The 16,197-nt window shown below is 41.6% G+C and overlaps 1 protein-coding gene across 4 annotated transcripts in view; it reads left to right on the forward strand.

Annotated features, from left to right (window-relative positions):
• Positions 1 to 9,238, forward strand: part of CERT1 (ceramide transporter 1) — a 95,933-nt gene extending 86,695 nt beyond the window's left edge. For 2 of the 4 annotated variants that reach the window (XM_079796302.1, XM_079796301.1), the window contains 2 exons: positions 1,594 to 1,730; positions 5,617 to 5,753. In XM_079796302.1, the coding sequence (XP_079652428.1) occupies positions 1,594 to 1,721 (128 nt within the window). In that variant the 3' untranslated portion in view covers positions 1,722 to 1,730; positions 5,617 to 5,753. Of the gene's footprint in view, positions 1 to 1,593; positions 4,296 to 5,616 lie in introns of those variants that run through there. The other 2 variants (XM_079796303.1, XM_079796304.1) reach the window with 2 other exon arrangements.
• Positions 9,239 to 16,197: the final 6,959 nt, after the last annotated feature.

A 16,197-nucleotide genomic window follows, 5' to 3' on the forward strand; every position in this document is an offset into this window, starting at 1 on the left:
GGGAGCGAAGCCAGGGGAAGGAAGGCCTTTTCTTGCACAAATCTTCGTGCAACGGGCCTCTAGTAGATAATAAAAGGCTAATATGCAAATCGCCCCAATGGCGGAACGAGCGGTCGCTATGACGCGCACTGACCACCATGGGGCAGACACTCGATGCAGGAATTGTCCCCTGGTTGTCAGTGCGCTCCCACAGGGGGAGCGCTGCTCAGCCAGAAAACGGGCTCATGGCTGGCGAGTGCAGCGATGGTGGTGGGAGCCTCCGCGCCAGGCGGCCATCTCCCGGGGGCTCCTGGACTGCGAGAGGGCGCAGGCTGGGCTGAGGGACCCCTCTCCCCCTGAATGCACAAAATTTTCGTGCACCAGGCCTCTAGTTTATCCTATCTAATAAAGAGGGAATATGCTAATTGACCATCACTCCATCGCAAAGATGTCTGCACCCACAGCTGAGGCCCAGTTCCCATAAGGAGCCTTAACAAGCAATCAGCTACACCCTCCCCCACTGCCATGGGGCTTGACAGGGAACCTCAGGCCGTGCCCCCCACCCAGCGGGACTTGATGTGGGACCTCAAGGTGCACCCCCAGTGTTGGATCAGAGGAACTCAGGCCGTGCCCCCGCCCAGCGGTGCTTGACGGGGGACCTCAGGCTGCGCCCTCTGCCGGGGGGGCTTGACAGGGGACCTGAGGCTGCAAACCCCCCCCCCACTTGGTGGGGCTTGATGGGGGACCTCAGTCCGTATCCCCCACCTGGCGGGGATTGATGGAGGACCTCAAGGCATGCCCCCCTCTCCAGTCTGGGTTGGGGAACCTCAGGCCACGCCCCCCCATCCTGGCACCGGGCCAGGGGACCCAGGCTTGACAAAGTGGGACTGGCCGGGTATGGATCTAGTCCAATGGGGGGGCCAGCTGGGTCTAGGTCTCACGCGATTTTGAGGTGCATGTGGGTGGGCAGGGACTTGACTCTGGGTCCCGTGGTGAACCCCAGACGCTGACAGGAGGAAGGTTTTCATATACATTTTACTAATTATAGAGAAAGGGCAAATAGTAATATTAAATTATTTCCTCTAATTAATCCCCTTTTAATGTGTACGAATTTCGTGCACCGGGTCACTAGTATATATATATATAAAAGCCTAATATGTAAAGTATCACCTCAGGAGTTCAACCGACTGGGAGTTCCATTGCCTTCTATGATGTGCGCTGACCAGAACGTCAGGGGGCAGCACAGAATGAAGGCAGGCCCCGGCCAGCAGCCACTAGGGACCCTACCCATTCACGAATTGCATGCACTGGGCCTCTAGTTTGATTATAGTAGAGCTTAATGAAAAAATCTGCCCCAAGTAACCTAAAGTGTAGCTATGCTAATATTTAAATATATTTTAGGGAAGTAAGAACAATTTAGAAAAGTAATAAATGCTTTCTTATTTGCTGTTTGTTCTTGTTTGGTGGTTAATATGAAGGATTAATGGTCAAGACTTTAAGAGATGCCAATTATTCCAACATCATGAAATTTTTTAAAGCAAAGGAACAAAATGAGTGCTTCATGTGTATTTGGAGAATTGTATTTTAACATTTTAATTTTTCTTTAACTCATAGTGAACCCTGGAGGATGGGCACCAGCCTCAGTGTTAAGGGCAGTGGCAAAACGAGAGTATCCCAAGTTTCTAAAACGTTTTACTTCTTACGTACAAGAGAAAACAGCAGGAAAACCTATTTTGTTCTAGTATTAACAGGTACTGGAAGATAGATGTTATCCTTTTAAACTTTGACTAACATGACTCTGTAGACCAGGGATGGGGAACATTTTTTCTGCCAACAGCCATTTGGATATTAAAACATCATTTGCGGGCCATACAAAATTACCAACCTAAAAATTAGCCTGCTATATTTGGTCAAACATTTAATTTACTCACCCCTAATGCCTTGGCAGGACCAGACCAAATGATTTTGCAGGCCTTATACGGCCCACAGGCCAGACATTCCCCACCCCTGCTGCAGATACTAAAATTTAGTTAACTGTTGAAAGTAGTTTCTGTGTTTTATGATGTTGCCAGATAAAGAGTTGTTGTTTTTATAGCCTTATAACTTACATTTTTAGCCGAAACCGGTTTGGCTCAGTGGATAGAGCGTCGGCCTGCGGACTTAAGGGTCCCAGGTTCGATTCCGGTCAAGGGCATGTACCTTGGTTGCGGGCACATCCCCAGTAGGGGGTGTGCAGGAGGCAGCTGATCGATGTTTCTCTCTCATCGATGTTTCTAACTCTCTATCCCTCTCTCTTCCTCTCTGTAAAAAATCAATAAAATATTAAAAAAAAACTTACATTTTTATCTTTCTGTTTATGTTAAATAATACCTGCTTATTTAACCTTTTGCACTCGGATGTTGAGTGTGACTCGACACGGTTAGCATTAGAATAAAGGAATCGAGAAAAAAGCAAGTGAGTGCAAAGGGTTAAAGGAATTTCAACATTATAGAACTGCAGAATTTCAGAAGTACAAATTCCCTATATCTTTCCCTTCGCAGAAATTACTGTTAGGTTTGTGATATATTCTTCCAGATTTTTACATGTATGTACTTAACCGTATTTTCCGGCGTATAAGACGACTGGGCGTATAGAAGATTTTCCTGGGTTAAAAAGTCGTCTTATACGCCGGAAAATATGGTACATATATGTATTTTTAATTGTTTAAAAAATGTGTTTATATTATTTTGCAGCTTGTTTTTCTAGTTAATAAATTTTAACTATTATTCCATATAAAGATATGAGACATATACAACCGTCTCATTGTTTTAAAATGTTATATGAATGTTGCAGAATTTATTAACTAGTCTCCATGGTAACATCTGTTTTGGTTTCATATTTTTACTGTCAAATAATGCTGCATTGAACATCTTTGTGCAAGGAGCCAGAATCTTTCATTATCTGTAAATAAGTGATATGTTAACATGGTTCAAAAGTCAAAATTATGAAAAGATATACAGTAAACTTTATCCCCTATTCCCTATTCACTCAGTTTTATCCTCCCTCCACACACAGAAAAGTGTATTAACTGATATTACTAGTTTCTTGTGTATTTTTCCACAGTTTTTTTAATGCCTGAATAAGCAAATACAATTCTATTCTTCCCACAGATACTCTTTTGTTGTTGAAGAAAATGTAGCATACTATACACACCGTTCTGCATCTTGTTTTTGCACTTTATTATTTTGAAGGTTTTTACATTTCATTGGGGAGCTTCTTTTTTTAAGGCTATATAATATCTCATTGTTTGGATGTACTCTTGCCATGTAGTTTTAATTGTATTTCTCATATTATGAATGAGTGTGAGCATCTTTTGGTCCATTGGAGAACATTTGTATAATTCTGTTTCTGTGAACTCTCAATATGTTAGCATTTAAATGTTTTTCTTTAAAACTTATTTTTAATCCTCACCCAAGGATATGTTTTTTTATTTTTGTTTTTTATTTTAGAGAGAGGGAGAGCGAGAGAGAGAAACATTAATCAGTTGCTTCTTATACACACACACCCTGGCCAGAAAATGAGACCATAATCTGGGGATATGTGTTCTGACCAGGAATCAAACCCACAACCTTTTGTGCATTGGGCGATGCTCCAACCACACTGCCCAGGGCAGCATTTAAATTTTTAATAGATGCTTGGCTGGCATGGCTCAGTGATTGAGCATTGATCTATGAATTAAGAGGTCATGGTTTGATTCCCAGTCAGGGCACATTCCTGGGTTGCAGGCTCGATCCCCAGTGTGGTGAGTGTAGGAGACAGCCAATCCATGATTCTCTCTCTTTCCCTACCTCTTTGAAATCAATTGAAAAAAAATTTTTAATAGATCTTACCAAAGTATAAGTTACAGGCAGTAAATCTATATTAACATCTTCTCATTCTTTTCTATACTGAACGTTAAATCATTGGCTGAGGAATTTTTGTTCTTGAGTCAGTTTCTTTAGAAAAAATAATATAGGCAATCATATGACTGATGTCTTTCATTAAATCTAGTTTCTGAATCTGTCTATAGTATATCGTTTTGTTTTGTTTTGTTTTGTTTTATTAATCCTCACCCAAGGATATTTTTCCATTGATTTTTAGGGAGAGTGGAAGCGAGAGGGAAAAACAGAGAGAAACATTGATGTAAGAAAAACACATTGATTGGTTGCCTCCTGCATGAGCCCTGACCAGGGCCCAGGCCAGGGAGGAGCCTGCAACCAAGGTACATGCCCTTGACCGGAATCAAACCCGGGACCTTTTGGTCTGCAGGCCGACGCTCTGTCCACTGAGCCAAACAAAGGACTTATAGTATGTCTTTTTCAAAAAGACCTGAAAAGCTAAATCTATTATCAGATGCTAACACAAGGGTTATTATTGCATTGATGTCCTAGATATTTAGATTTTCCCAGGAAAAAGGTGACCTGAAAATGTTAAACAGGTTCTGGCCTTATTGATCTGAATGCTTAGTGTTTTGGAATACAGCCTGACCTTTGAGGAATTCTCTTTCTAAAGGCATAATTGCATTGCATAAATGTGCTGACTATTTTTAGACTATTTTATACTTAGGATTGTTATGACTAGATCTGGACACATAATTTCTGCACCATATTTGTCAAACCAGAAACCTGATGCCACACAATGGCAGTAGGCTTGTCACCTTGCCCAAAGATTTCTAAAAAGTTGCTGTTTGCTCTAACCAAGACTAAGTATTCAACTCTATCTGCTTTCTCTCTTCACCTCCACTCCCAGCCTTGCTAAGCAGGGCAGAAAATATAACCATGTATTAAGCAGAAAAAAATCAGAATGCAGTTATATACAGGGTTGAGCAAAAGTAGGTTTATATTTGTGAGTATGCAAAACACATAGTTTATTCTTGTATTACGTATTTATTAACTACTAGTAGCCCTGCGCATGAATCCGTGCACCAGTAGCTAAGACTCACTGGACAAAAATTAGCACTGGCCTTGAATCCAGATTGAGCTTCTTACTGACAAAGAACCCAAATTCTAACCTTAACATGTGGTAAAAATCTTTGTTCACCTAAAGTAATGTTTGTTTCATAATAACAAAGATGTATCTATGAAGTGGATTCTAGCAGTGAAATCTTAACAAAACTAACATGCTTAATTTTAGTGATGGAGAAAAAGTAACTTTAGATAAATTTCATAAAGTTAATGAGGTCCAAAGATACTCAAAACTCTTAGTCACATTTCTTAAACACATTTGATAAGGTCTGAGCCTGTTAGTTAAGTCTCTTCATAGCTTAAGTAAATTTTAAAAATTCTTGAAAAATTATATAGCATAATTTTTATTGAAGACTAAGAAGGAAATGCCAAGTTTGTGGGGTACAAATCCAGAGACCTTTGGTTGATTTCCTCCTTGTTTACCTATAGTACATTACCCTTTTACATTTCCTAGCTTTCAAAGATTCCTTATACCTTCTGTTCCTTCTGATGAACAATTTTATGTTCTTAAAGTTGAAAATCCTTTAAAGTTAAATTTTAAGAGAGAATCTATGCATTCCATGAATTCAGAGAGTAGGGGGAATCTATTCTGGTAGTCTTGCAGTTGTTAGCAATATATTGCTGAATTTTTAACTTGTCATTTTCTTTCCTACAGTGATTGAAACAAGGCTGTGTGACATTCCATGTTGGAGGGAAAACTTTAAAAAAACCACACACACACAAAAATTGAATGCTCTAAGCTGGAACGTAGGATCTACAGCCTTGTCTATGGCCCAACACCTTGACCTTGTGTACAAAAATGAAGAAATGTTGCAATAGCAAAGCTGAACGTCTAACCCTAGCTGTCTCCTGCTAGACCTCTATGCTCAGCATATAATTATAAATACATGTAAAATTACATGTACATGGCTATATTTTTATTTGCTTGCTCCTAAAAGAGAGAAAAATCAACTTTGAATCACAACTAGGAATTGATGCTTTAATTTTTGGAAACTTTTTCAGAATTTTTAATTTAATATACGGTCCAGCCTAAGATCCTCAGTGGTATCGGGTTTTGTGCACGAAAGTTGAATACTCATGGGGCATGTGCTTTCTGTGCACCAAATACCTGGACGGGGTTCTTTTATCAGGCCTGCAGTTCAGTCTGCGTCTAGAATTTTTCAACCTTTTTTTTTTTTTTGCTTTGTATAATCATAGAATTCATTGCTGCTGATTTCTGTAATGATTCATGTAGTCATGTAAAGTGTCTCTTAATAACTGAGGGCTGTTAATAACTGTGATTTTGCCTTTTCTATATTCTTACTCCGATGAAGAACCTTGGTTCTGATGGAGAAAGAATGAAAAGCTTTATTCCTCCTCCCCACCCCAGTTATCTTTATATTTCCTATATTTTTTATTGTGTTCTGTACGCTACAGCTTTTTTTTTTTTTGCCAGTTTGTTAGAAACAGAATTTGGCAATTTCTAAATTGGTTCTGCCTGCCTTCAAACAGAATCATCTGTATAAATCTTGTGGGTACAAACTGCTTTCTGGAAAAATGGTCAGGATAAAATGAACTCACATTTTTTAACGAAATTTGTAAGAGGATAGGCAGTTATTACTTGTGAAAGCAAATCAGACTGAGTTTGACATTTGACATTTTAGGACTCAGTAACAGGTATGTTTTTTAGTTTTTCTAATTTGGGTTAGTTTAAAAGACATATTGCAAGATATGCATAGAAATGTGAGCAGTGCTTCTGTTTGCCTTTTGATCAGAAACTTGAGCAGAGCTTTAAGGTATTCCATGTGATTCAGACTGAAATTCTTTCCTTAGTGGCTATAAGAACTTAAATGTAAAATCCTTTTTTAGTTTTATTAGTTTTAGGCCTCTGTGAAAAACCGTGAAGCATGGAGTTGAGGCAAGGAATTATACTCATCGAAGTAGAAATGACTGCCCACTTCAAAATCTTCATTATGTTTATACACAAACGTGCTTGCATAAAGCAGAGGCATTTTGTAGACGCTTTGCTGACTTAAACTCATCTCTGTAGAAACACAGAAATCCGACCCATTTTGTAAAGCAGAAAGTCATGTCACGTGGAACATGTCCTGTATATATTTCATACGTGGTATTGGAGTCTTAATGATAAATGCAAGGTGATAATTTAATGATGGGATTAGTCTGGTCACTTCATATGCACAATCCTGGAGGTGAATTACTTGCATCAAATATAGTGGTATTTATTATTCTGTATAGAGAGGAAATACATATAAAACATAGCTTACATTACATGCACGCAGATTTCATGCTCCATAAATTTTTCTATTTTTTAATTTACTTTTCTCTAAATGATGTGCATGGAATATGCCTTATTATAGAAAAATACTGTTCATAATTTGACTATGTGGAAAAGTGCCTATGGTGGTAATGCTAGTAAGGCAAATAAGACAAATTATATCAGTTTACTACATCACCAGTTAACATTTTATATTGTGATGTTTAAAAAAGAAAAGTTTATACCTCAAATGTGTATTTTATTTTACAATCAGCTGTGGGTCAGGGTGTGGGAGTATGGGAGGGTTGGGGAGGGAAGGTATATTCACCATAGATGCTGATGGAAACTTCAAAAACAGTTCTGTATACCCACTATAAATGTTTCTCTGTTTGCCATTTTTTCTGGTAACTATCATGAACACAGACGAGTAACTCTTTCGTAACTAAATTAAATAGCTTTGTTTTACAAAGGTATGGAAAGTTTACAAAGCAGTATCTAAATCTAATTATCATTAGTTGCATTTGCACTAAATGTTAATGATATACTTTTGCAATTCTGTAAATAAAATGATTACTCTAAAATATTTGTATTAAAAAGGAAAAGAAAAAGATACATTTTACCTTTAGATAACTGCACTGGTACTTTACTAGAGTTAATCCTGTCCAACCAAGTTTAGAAATGAGTAGGAGAGTATGAAAAGAATTTAAAACAGGTTATAATTTGGATAGGTACTAGCCCTTTAGACAATATTCAGACCCTCTAGAATTCTGTATGGCTAATTCCTACATACTCTGAATATACATGATGTTTTCTCATTCATTGTTATTTTCTACTTCTCTTCCCCAAGCCAAAAAAAAAAAAAAAATTATCTTTTTACTCTCTTTTCTACTCAGTTACTCTTTTTGTACTATGATAGAAACTTTAAAAATATTGGTGATAAGGGGTTTTGTTCCTGAGTGCCCACCCTACAGTTCAAGAGAGAGAGAGCACAGTGTTTCAGTTAGAATTCAGGACTCATGGTTTTGAGGTGGAGGGTGATCATAGCAGCTCTTGGTTTGGGATCGCCACAGGGGCAGCCAGACCAAGGAGGAGGATGGCTGGGAGAGGTGTAAGAAGACCAAATGAGGCAAGGGAGGAATAGGTTTCCCATTTGTTCAATTTCGTCAACTAATTTATACACTTACACAACATCAGTGTCGATTGCTATTGAGAAGTTTTTAGTAGGGCTGAGCTGGTTCTCGTGAAATTGTGCTGGTTATCTTTAAATTTATCAGTTGTTTGTCCAATTAAACATTTTCTCCAGTATTTAATCCAAGTTATACAGACGATGTATGTGGATTACCGTCATTGTTTATCTACAAACTCAAAACATCATTTTAAAGTACCTTGGGAGTGTATAGAGTGTAACTATTCTATAATAGCTTTATGATCCTGATGATGTTTTTTTTTAAAAAAAAAAGTAATAAAGTTGGATCTTCCATGTTACAATCACAAATTTAAAACCAGTATTTAAAAGTGGAAAAGTATTAAAATATTATGGACAAATGTGCTTGTTTGATTGTTTTTCTTAACCCCAAGATACTGTCCTTCATAATTCTCTGAGTAGTTAAGAGCTTGAAATATTTAGTTCAGTGGTCGGCAAACTGCGGCTTGCAAGCCACATGCAGCCCTTTGGCTCCTTGAGTGTGGCTCTTCCACAAAATACCACATGCAAGCGCGCACGTACAGTGCGATTGAAACTTCGTGGCCCAAGCACAGAAGTCGGTTTTTGGCTCTCAAAAGAAATTTCAATCGTTGTACTGTTAATATTTGGCTCTGTTGACTAATGAGTTTGCCGACCACTGCTCTAGTTCATTGTTCTTCAAACTAGGTTGTAACCCAGCTAGGGATCAAGAAAACTATTAATGCCGAAACCAGTTTGGCTCAGTGGATAGAGCGTCGGCCTGTGGACTGAAAGGTCCCGGGTTCGATTCCGGTCAAGGGCACATACCTTGGTTGCGGGCACATCTCCAGTAGGGGGTGTGCAGGAGGCAGCTGATCGATGCTTCTCTCTCGTCGATGTTTCTGGCTCTCTATCTCTCTACCTTCCTCTCTGTAAAAAATCAATAAAATATATTTTTTAAAAAAGGAAACTATTAATGAGTTATGATCCAATTATTTTCTTAAAACAGAATGGAATAATCAAGTACATAGAATGTAATAAAGGTAAATATTTTGAATATTTTTTCGTATGTATAAATGTGTGTGTATAGTGGGTTACAATTTAAAATGAATTTTTTACTATGTGCCATAGCCCAAATATTTTTTTAATTGCTAAACAATGAAAGCATATACAGTTGGGAATTTCTAAAATGAAACTACAGTGTCAATCCACACGTATTTACATGAATTTAGCCATAAGTAAATTATTTCTCATTTATTGAGTGCTAGATAACATGAAAATGAGTAAGACAGGAATAATGACAAGAAGGTTGCAAGCATTTTGGGCTTTGAACTTGAACTAAGTCCCTTGGCTTGTCGGGTTTAGTTTACAGGACTGTGCAGCGAGGGAGAAAACTAGGAAGAGACAGAAGTTTTCTGGGGAGAAAAATTGCAGGGTATGTCAAGTAGTTTGATTTTTGTTCTGCCAGCAATGGTAGTCCCTCAGGGCTTTTTTTGAACATTTTTGGTTTACACATCCGAAAAATAAGTGGGACTTGGTGCCAGGTTTTGCTTGGATGTGGAATAATTCAACTGTTAACATTGTTTTTACTTGTAAATAATTCCTATGCTAATGTTAGAAATGAGGAGGGGAAACCAGGAGTTTTTAACTTGAGAAATGGAAGTGATAGCATTTCAAACCGTAGCTGCTTAGTAGTCACTCCCATGTTTATAAAATACTAGAGGCCAGGTGCATGGATTTGTGCACTGGTGGGGTCCCTCGGCCTGGCCTGCAGGGATCGGGCTGAAACCAGCTTTCCGACATCCACCAAGGGGTCCCGGATTGCGAGAGGGCATAGGCCAGGCTGAGGGACCCCACCAGTGCATGAATCTGTGCACCAGACCTCTAGTCTATAATAATAAAAGCATAATATGCTAATCGACCGGACAGCAGAACTGTCTGAACCACCTTCCAGATGAAGCCGGGGTGAGATGGCCAACCTAGGCAGCTGGGGCTGCGCGGGGTGGCTGAGGCGGCCAGGGCTGCGAAGGCTGACTGGGGCTGTGAAGGCCTAATCTTGCACGAATTTCGTGCATCGGGCCTCTAGTATGCATATAAGATCTTTGGTTAATTTCTTCCCAACCTCCCCCCTCCCCTCTGAGATTCATCAGTCTGTTCCATGTTTCCATGCCTGTGGTTTCTGCTATGTTGAGCGTCTGCCCCCTGGTGGTCAGGATGCATCATAGCTACCAGTCAGACGGTTGCTTAGGCTTTTATATATATAGATTAACTGGAGAAGAGTTCAGAATTGGAAAGTCATTGTAGAAAAGAGTCTCCTAAGTGATATCTTTGCCTTTCTCATATTCAATTCTTCCTCCTGCCACTATAAAGTTATCTTTTAGTACATAATGTCTCTTGCTAAATGTTTAAATAGTGCCCTTTTCTCCAGGACTGAGTCACACTCCTTGACTTCAGTCCGATGCCCAGGGTATCCTTAAAGAGTTTGACTTTACCCTATCTGCCTTACCAGCATAACCAGTCTTGGTCCCCTGTACATATATGTCAACCCAGCCAGGTGGATCTATTCCATGCCACTCAGCAGTGCAGGCTTACCTTCTAATGAACTCTCCTCCCTTTAGTCAACATCCAAAACCTACTTTAAGGTCTCAATTTCTGACCAGCCTCCTCAGCTTCAGTTCTGTTGTGTGCTTTTCTGTTCGTACTTGAAGTATATAACTATAGTAGTTCCCACTTATCCCCAGGAGACATGTCCCAAGAACCCCCAGTGGATGCCTGAAACTCCATGCACTGAACTGTTTATAAACTCTGTACTGTTTATTCCTCTATGTACATACCTATGGTAAAGTTTAATTTGTACATTAGGCACAATAAGAGATTAACAACTAGTAATAGAACAATTTTGTATAAAAGTTATGTGAATGTGGTCTCTGATAATCTAGGCAGCTATCCAGTGACTAACGGGCAGGTAACATATACAGCGTGGATACACTGGGCAAACGGATGATACATGTCCCAGGTGGAAGAAAGCAGGATGGCATCTTGAGATTTCATCACACTACTAAATTGTTTATTTCTGGAATTTTCCATTTAATACTTTTCAAGTGCAGGCAACAAACCACTAAACATGAAACTGTGGATAAGAGGCCAAAGTTGCAAGTGTCCCTCCCACGTCCCGCGTGGTTCCAGGTTCGGGCTCTGGAGGAGGCTGCACACAAATGAAAGAGACTATACATGAAAATATTAATTTGGGAATTGGGAGCCAGGCAGAAGCCCAAGAGAGGACTACGCTTTGCTCTGGCCTTGCCATCCTTTTTATTCAGGTCTGGGGTACACCCATAGCCCTTAGGCAGGCAATTCCAATGATAGCTCGATGATAGCCCATCAGCAAGGATTTACGTAAGACTAAAAGGTGGAAGTTGTTTGAGCTACCTTTGTCTCAACTAAACAGTGGGTGTATGGCTCTGACCCTTGCCAGAGCCTCAAGGTTGACCAGCATTCCGGGTTCCTTGTCCACCTCTTTCTGCTAGTGAAGGCAATGGGCAGCTCCCAACACAAAGTAATCCTATCTAATAAAAGTAATATGCAAATTTACCGTACCTCCGCTGCACCCACAAGCTACGCCCACCAGCCAATCAGTGAATATGCAAATAAATTCAACCCACGGAGAGCAGGAGGGAGGCTTGGGTTTCCTCGGCAATGGAGGGAACCAAGCTTTCCGCCTGCCCTTGCCAGCCTAGGCCTCCACTCAATGCTACGAAGTTTCAATGATAGAAGATAAATATCCCAACAACAATGTTGGCAGCCATGGAGCTGGAGAGAGCAGGAGGCTAGGGTTGCCCCTGGAGATGGGAGGAAGCCAAGCTTCTGCAGCCCTGGCCGGCCCAGGCCTACACTCAAGGCTACAAAGTTTCAATTATAGAAGATAAATAAATCCCAACAGAAATGGCTGCCGCCATGGAGCAAGCAGAAGGCTTGGCTCTGCTCCAGGCTACAAAGTTTCAATTGGAGAAGATAGATAAATCCCAGATACCAGGGCCTACGCTTGGATCGCCGCAGGGCGTGACCAGCCTGCAAACCACCACAGGCCCCTCACCCAGGCCGCCCTATGCCCCAAGGGAACCCCCACCCTGATCTGGGACACCCTTCAGGGCAAACCAGCTGGCTCCCACCCATGCACCAGGCCTCTATCCTATCTAATAAAAGAGTAATATGCAGATTGACCATCTCTCCAACATACAAGATGGCTGCCCCCATGTGGTCAAAGATCCTGCCCCCATGTGGACAAAAGATGGCCAGCACAAGATGGCCAGCAGGGGAGGGCAGTTGGGAGGGACCAGGCCTGCAAGGGAGGGCAGTTTGGGGTGATCAAGCGTGCAGGGGAGGGCAGTTAGGGGTGACCAGGCCAGCAGAGGAGGGAAGTTGGGGGCGACCGGGCCTGCAGGGAAGGGCAGTTGGAGGTACCCAGGCCTGCAGGGGAGAGCAGTTGGGGGGGGACCAGGCCTGCAGGGGAGGGCAGTTAGGGATAACCAGGCCAGCAGGGGAGGGCAGTTAGGGGTGACTAGGCCTGCAGGGGAGGGCAGTTAGGGGCAAACAGGCTGGCAGGGGAGAAGTTAGGCATCAATCAGGCTGGCAGGGGAGTGGTTAGGGGTGATCAGGCTGGCAGTCAGAAGCGGTTAGGGGCAATCAGGATGGCAGACAGGTGAGCAGTTGGGAGCCAGCAGTCCTGGATTGTGAGAGGGATGTCTGACTGCCCGTTTAGGCCCGATCCCGGTGGATGTCCTAAACGGGCAGTTCGACATCCCTCAAGGGGTCCCAGATTGGAGAGGTTGCAAGCTGGGCTGAGAGACACGCCCCCCATGCATGAATTTTGTGCACCAGGCCTCTAGTGTACTATAACATTGCTTGTTGTATTAATCTAGCAGCTGTACTAATAAGCTTATCAGCCCAACTAGCTTGTAAGCCTCAGAACATAGGGCCCCATCTAAAAGCAATTTCAATGGAATGTATATTTGAAGCAGCAAATAAGCAGTGAAAAAAATTGATAGGTTATTGTACACCTGGAACTAATATATTGTATATCAACTATACATTAAAAAAGCAAACCCTCACTTAAAAAAAATGGATAGGTTGTGAAAAGCAAATAGGACTGAGATGGGCAGAGATTTTAACTTGAATGAGAAGGTACATACTTGACAACAGGAGGAATAAATGGAGGCGGGTGAGCTGTCTAAGAACAGTATGTTAAATTCAAAAGGATGAGACCCAGGAAGAGGGACACCTTTATCTTCATTTCCCCTAGGATTTAAGCTTTATAAAAAGATCTGAATCTCCCAGCCAGGGATTGTGGCAAACGTGCAAGGACTTGTAAAGCAAATGCTGTGACAGCCCACAGGGTCTGGGCTGCAAAGAGTTAAGTAGTTAGCTTTGCAGTTCCTGAGGAGACATGGTAAAAAGGGAGGCAAGTGGTTAAGCAACTCTGCCCAGAACCCCAGGATGCTCTGTGGAAGGCACAGGCTGTTCCCTAAACTATACATGAGATCCTTATCACAGCCACTAGAAAATTGCCTCATGTTTCACCTTTGGCTAATAAAATGCTGTACACATATGAGAGAATATAACATTTTATAGTGTGTGTAGAGTAAGAGAAGGCCTTAGCAGCCAGCTATCCAACTGTTTCTTTTACAAATAAGGGAACTGAGAGAACCATGAAGTGAATAAGGTCTCTCACAGTAGTGGCAGCCACGACTGAAATGGAGCTCTCTAGACTTCCAGCTCCCTCAACACTTTCAATGACTTATTTTTTATGTTGGAATAAGTCCTGATTATATTAATGTATTGTGTTAGCCATTCAACATCAAGTACCTTTAACTTTAAGGTGCTATACTAAAGTAACAAGACGTTGTCCTTGTCTTGAAGAGACCTCAGTCTGGAGGAAAATGGGGGCAAGATTTACCACTGGAGTACAGAAAAATCTTCAACTTTTATTTATATACTAGAGGCCCATTGCACGAAGATTCGTGCAAGAATAGGCCTTCCTTCCCCTCACTTCGCTCCCAGCCACCCAGGAGCCTGCAGGTCCTCACTCATGGCTGCCCAGGACCTGGCCGGAGCGCTGCTCCTGTAGCTCCCTCCGCCCCCTGCCCTCCCCCTCATAGCAGGCATCCCAGCCACTCGGTGCCTGCATATGCAAATTAAGTCACCATCTTGGGTTAATTTGCATACTTGCTCCTGATTGGCTGATGGGTGTCAAGGAGGTACAGTTAATTTGCATATTTCTCTTCTATTAGTGTAGATATTTATATATTTTGGTTTTGATGGATAATATACATGTCAACATAATCTATCAAGAAATACACTTTTTATTGGTGTTTCTGAAAGCTTTTTTTCGGATGGGGTGTTCAAGATTTGGATTCTGGCCCTAACCAGTTTGGCTCAGTGGATAGAGGGTTGGCCTGTGGACTGAAGGGTCCTGGGTTCAATTCCGGCCAAGGGCACATCTCCGGGTTGTGGGCTTGATCCCCAGTAGGGGGTGTGCAGGAGGCAACTGATCAATGATTCTCTTCCTCTCCCTTCCTCTCTGAAATAAATATATATATAAATAAAGATTTGGATTCTGGCCTAGGTAGGCCCTTTCCTCAAGAGCTTTGCAATTATCCAGGCTACACCAGCAAGCCAAGTGTAAGCTTTGACTCTTCCCAAGGGTTGTGCAGTGTGAGAGCATCCATGTCTGTTGAAGATGCCGTGGCCAGAGGTGAGTGGGATACTCTGTACAGATCTGAGTGTATTTTGCTATTAAGAAGAGTAATGAGGTTGGGCTCTCGCAAGTTATAATTGATATTAGAAGATACTGAGGCAGGAAGTGGTTTCATTAGCCCTTTGAGGCTACTATGTGATCTTCAGGCTGGGAGTTAGCTTGGAGTAGGTTCATCCATAACACATCCTTTAGGACTAAAAGCCTCTGCATTTGCTTTATGGTGTCAACATACAATCCCAGGTGATTTTAGAGTGGAGACAGAATTGCTCCCCCAGCCACTCCCTACCCTTACCCCACCCACTAAGTCCTGTTTACCTTTTCAAATTTCCAGTGACAGGAAAGCAAGGAATTCCATAATCAACAGAGGGTAGATGTTTGTCTGGGGCAGTCATCTCATTCATTGAAGATATGCAGACCTATAGTGTTGTTTGGTGGGCAGCGGGGGATAGTCATAGGTGCAGGGCAGGGTAACACCAAATCCAAATATACTTTCTAGTTGGTCAGTTACTGTCTCTCTCTAGGATTGATTCTAATTAAGTCTTATTAACCAACACTTGATCTTCCCACAGGGGTTTCCAACTGTGTGCTTCTGAATGAACATGATTTTCTAATACTGTTCACTCAGTAATACCAGGCACCTCATACTGAAAACCAGAACTGTTAGCGCAGAAGCAGCATCAATAGAACTGTCAAAGTCCTGGCCCCACCCAGACCCAGGGAATCAGAACGCTGGGGATAACTCAGCAATTTGTTTTGACAGGTCTTCCAATGAGTGTGTTGCATACTCAAGTTGGAGAAGCACTGAGTTAATGTACTCTTTTGTGTTCTACCTCCTAACTGCAGCTGTTACCCCAATGCAAGAGTGCCCATACCTCCCTCAGCAGCTCTTAACCCTTTGCACTCGCTTGCTTTTTCTCGATTCCTGCTACCGATGCTAACCGTGTCGAGTCACACTCGACATCCGAGTGCAAAAGGTTAGATTTGTTCAGGAGGGAAAAAAAAATAAGGGGAGTGTGGGAAGCATGTTCCATTACAGTGGGGCAAAAAAAAAAAAAAAATAGGAATG

The sequence above is a fragment of the Cnephaeus nilssonii genome (genome assembly GCF_951640355.1).
Source record: "Cnephaeus nilssonii genome assembly, chromosome: 2".
Classification (NCBI taxonomy): Eukaryota; Metazoa; Chordata; class Mammalia; order Chiroptera; family Vespertilionidae; genus Cnephaeus; species Cnephaeus nilssonii.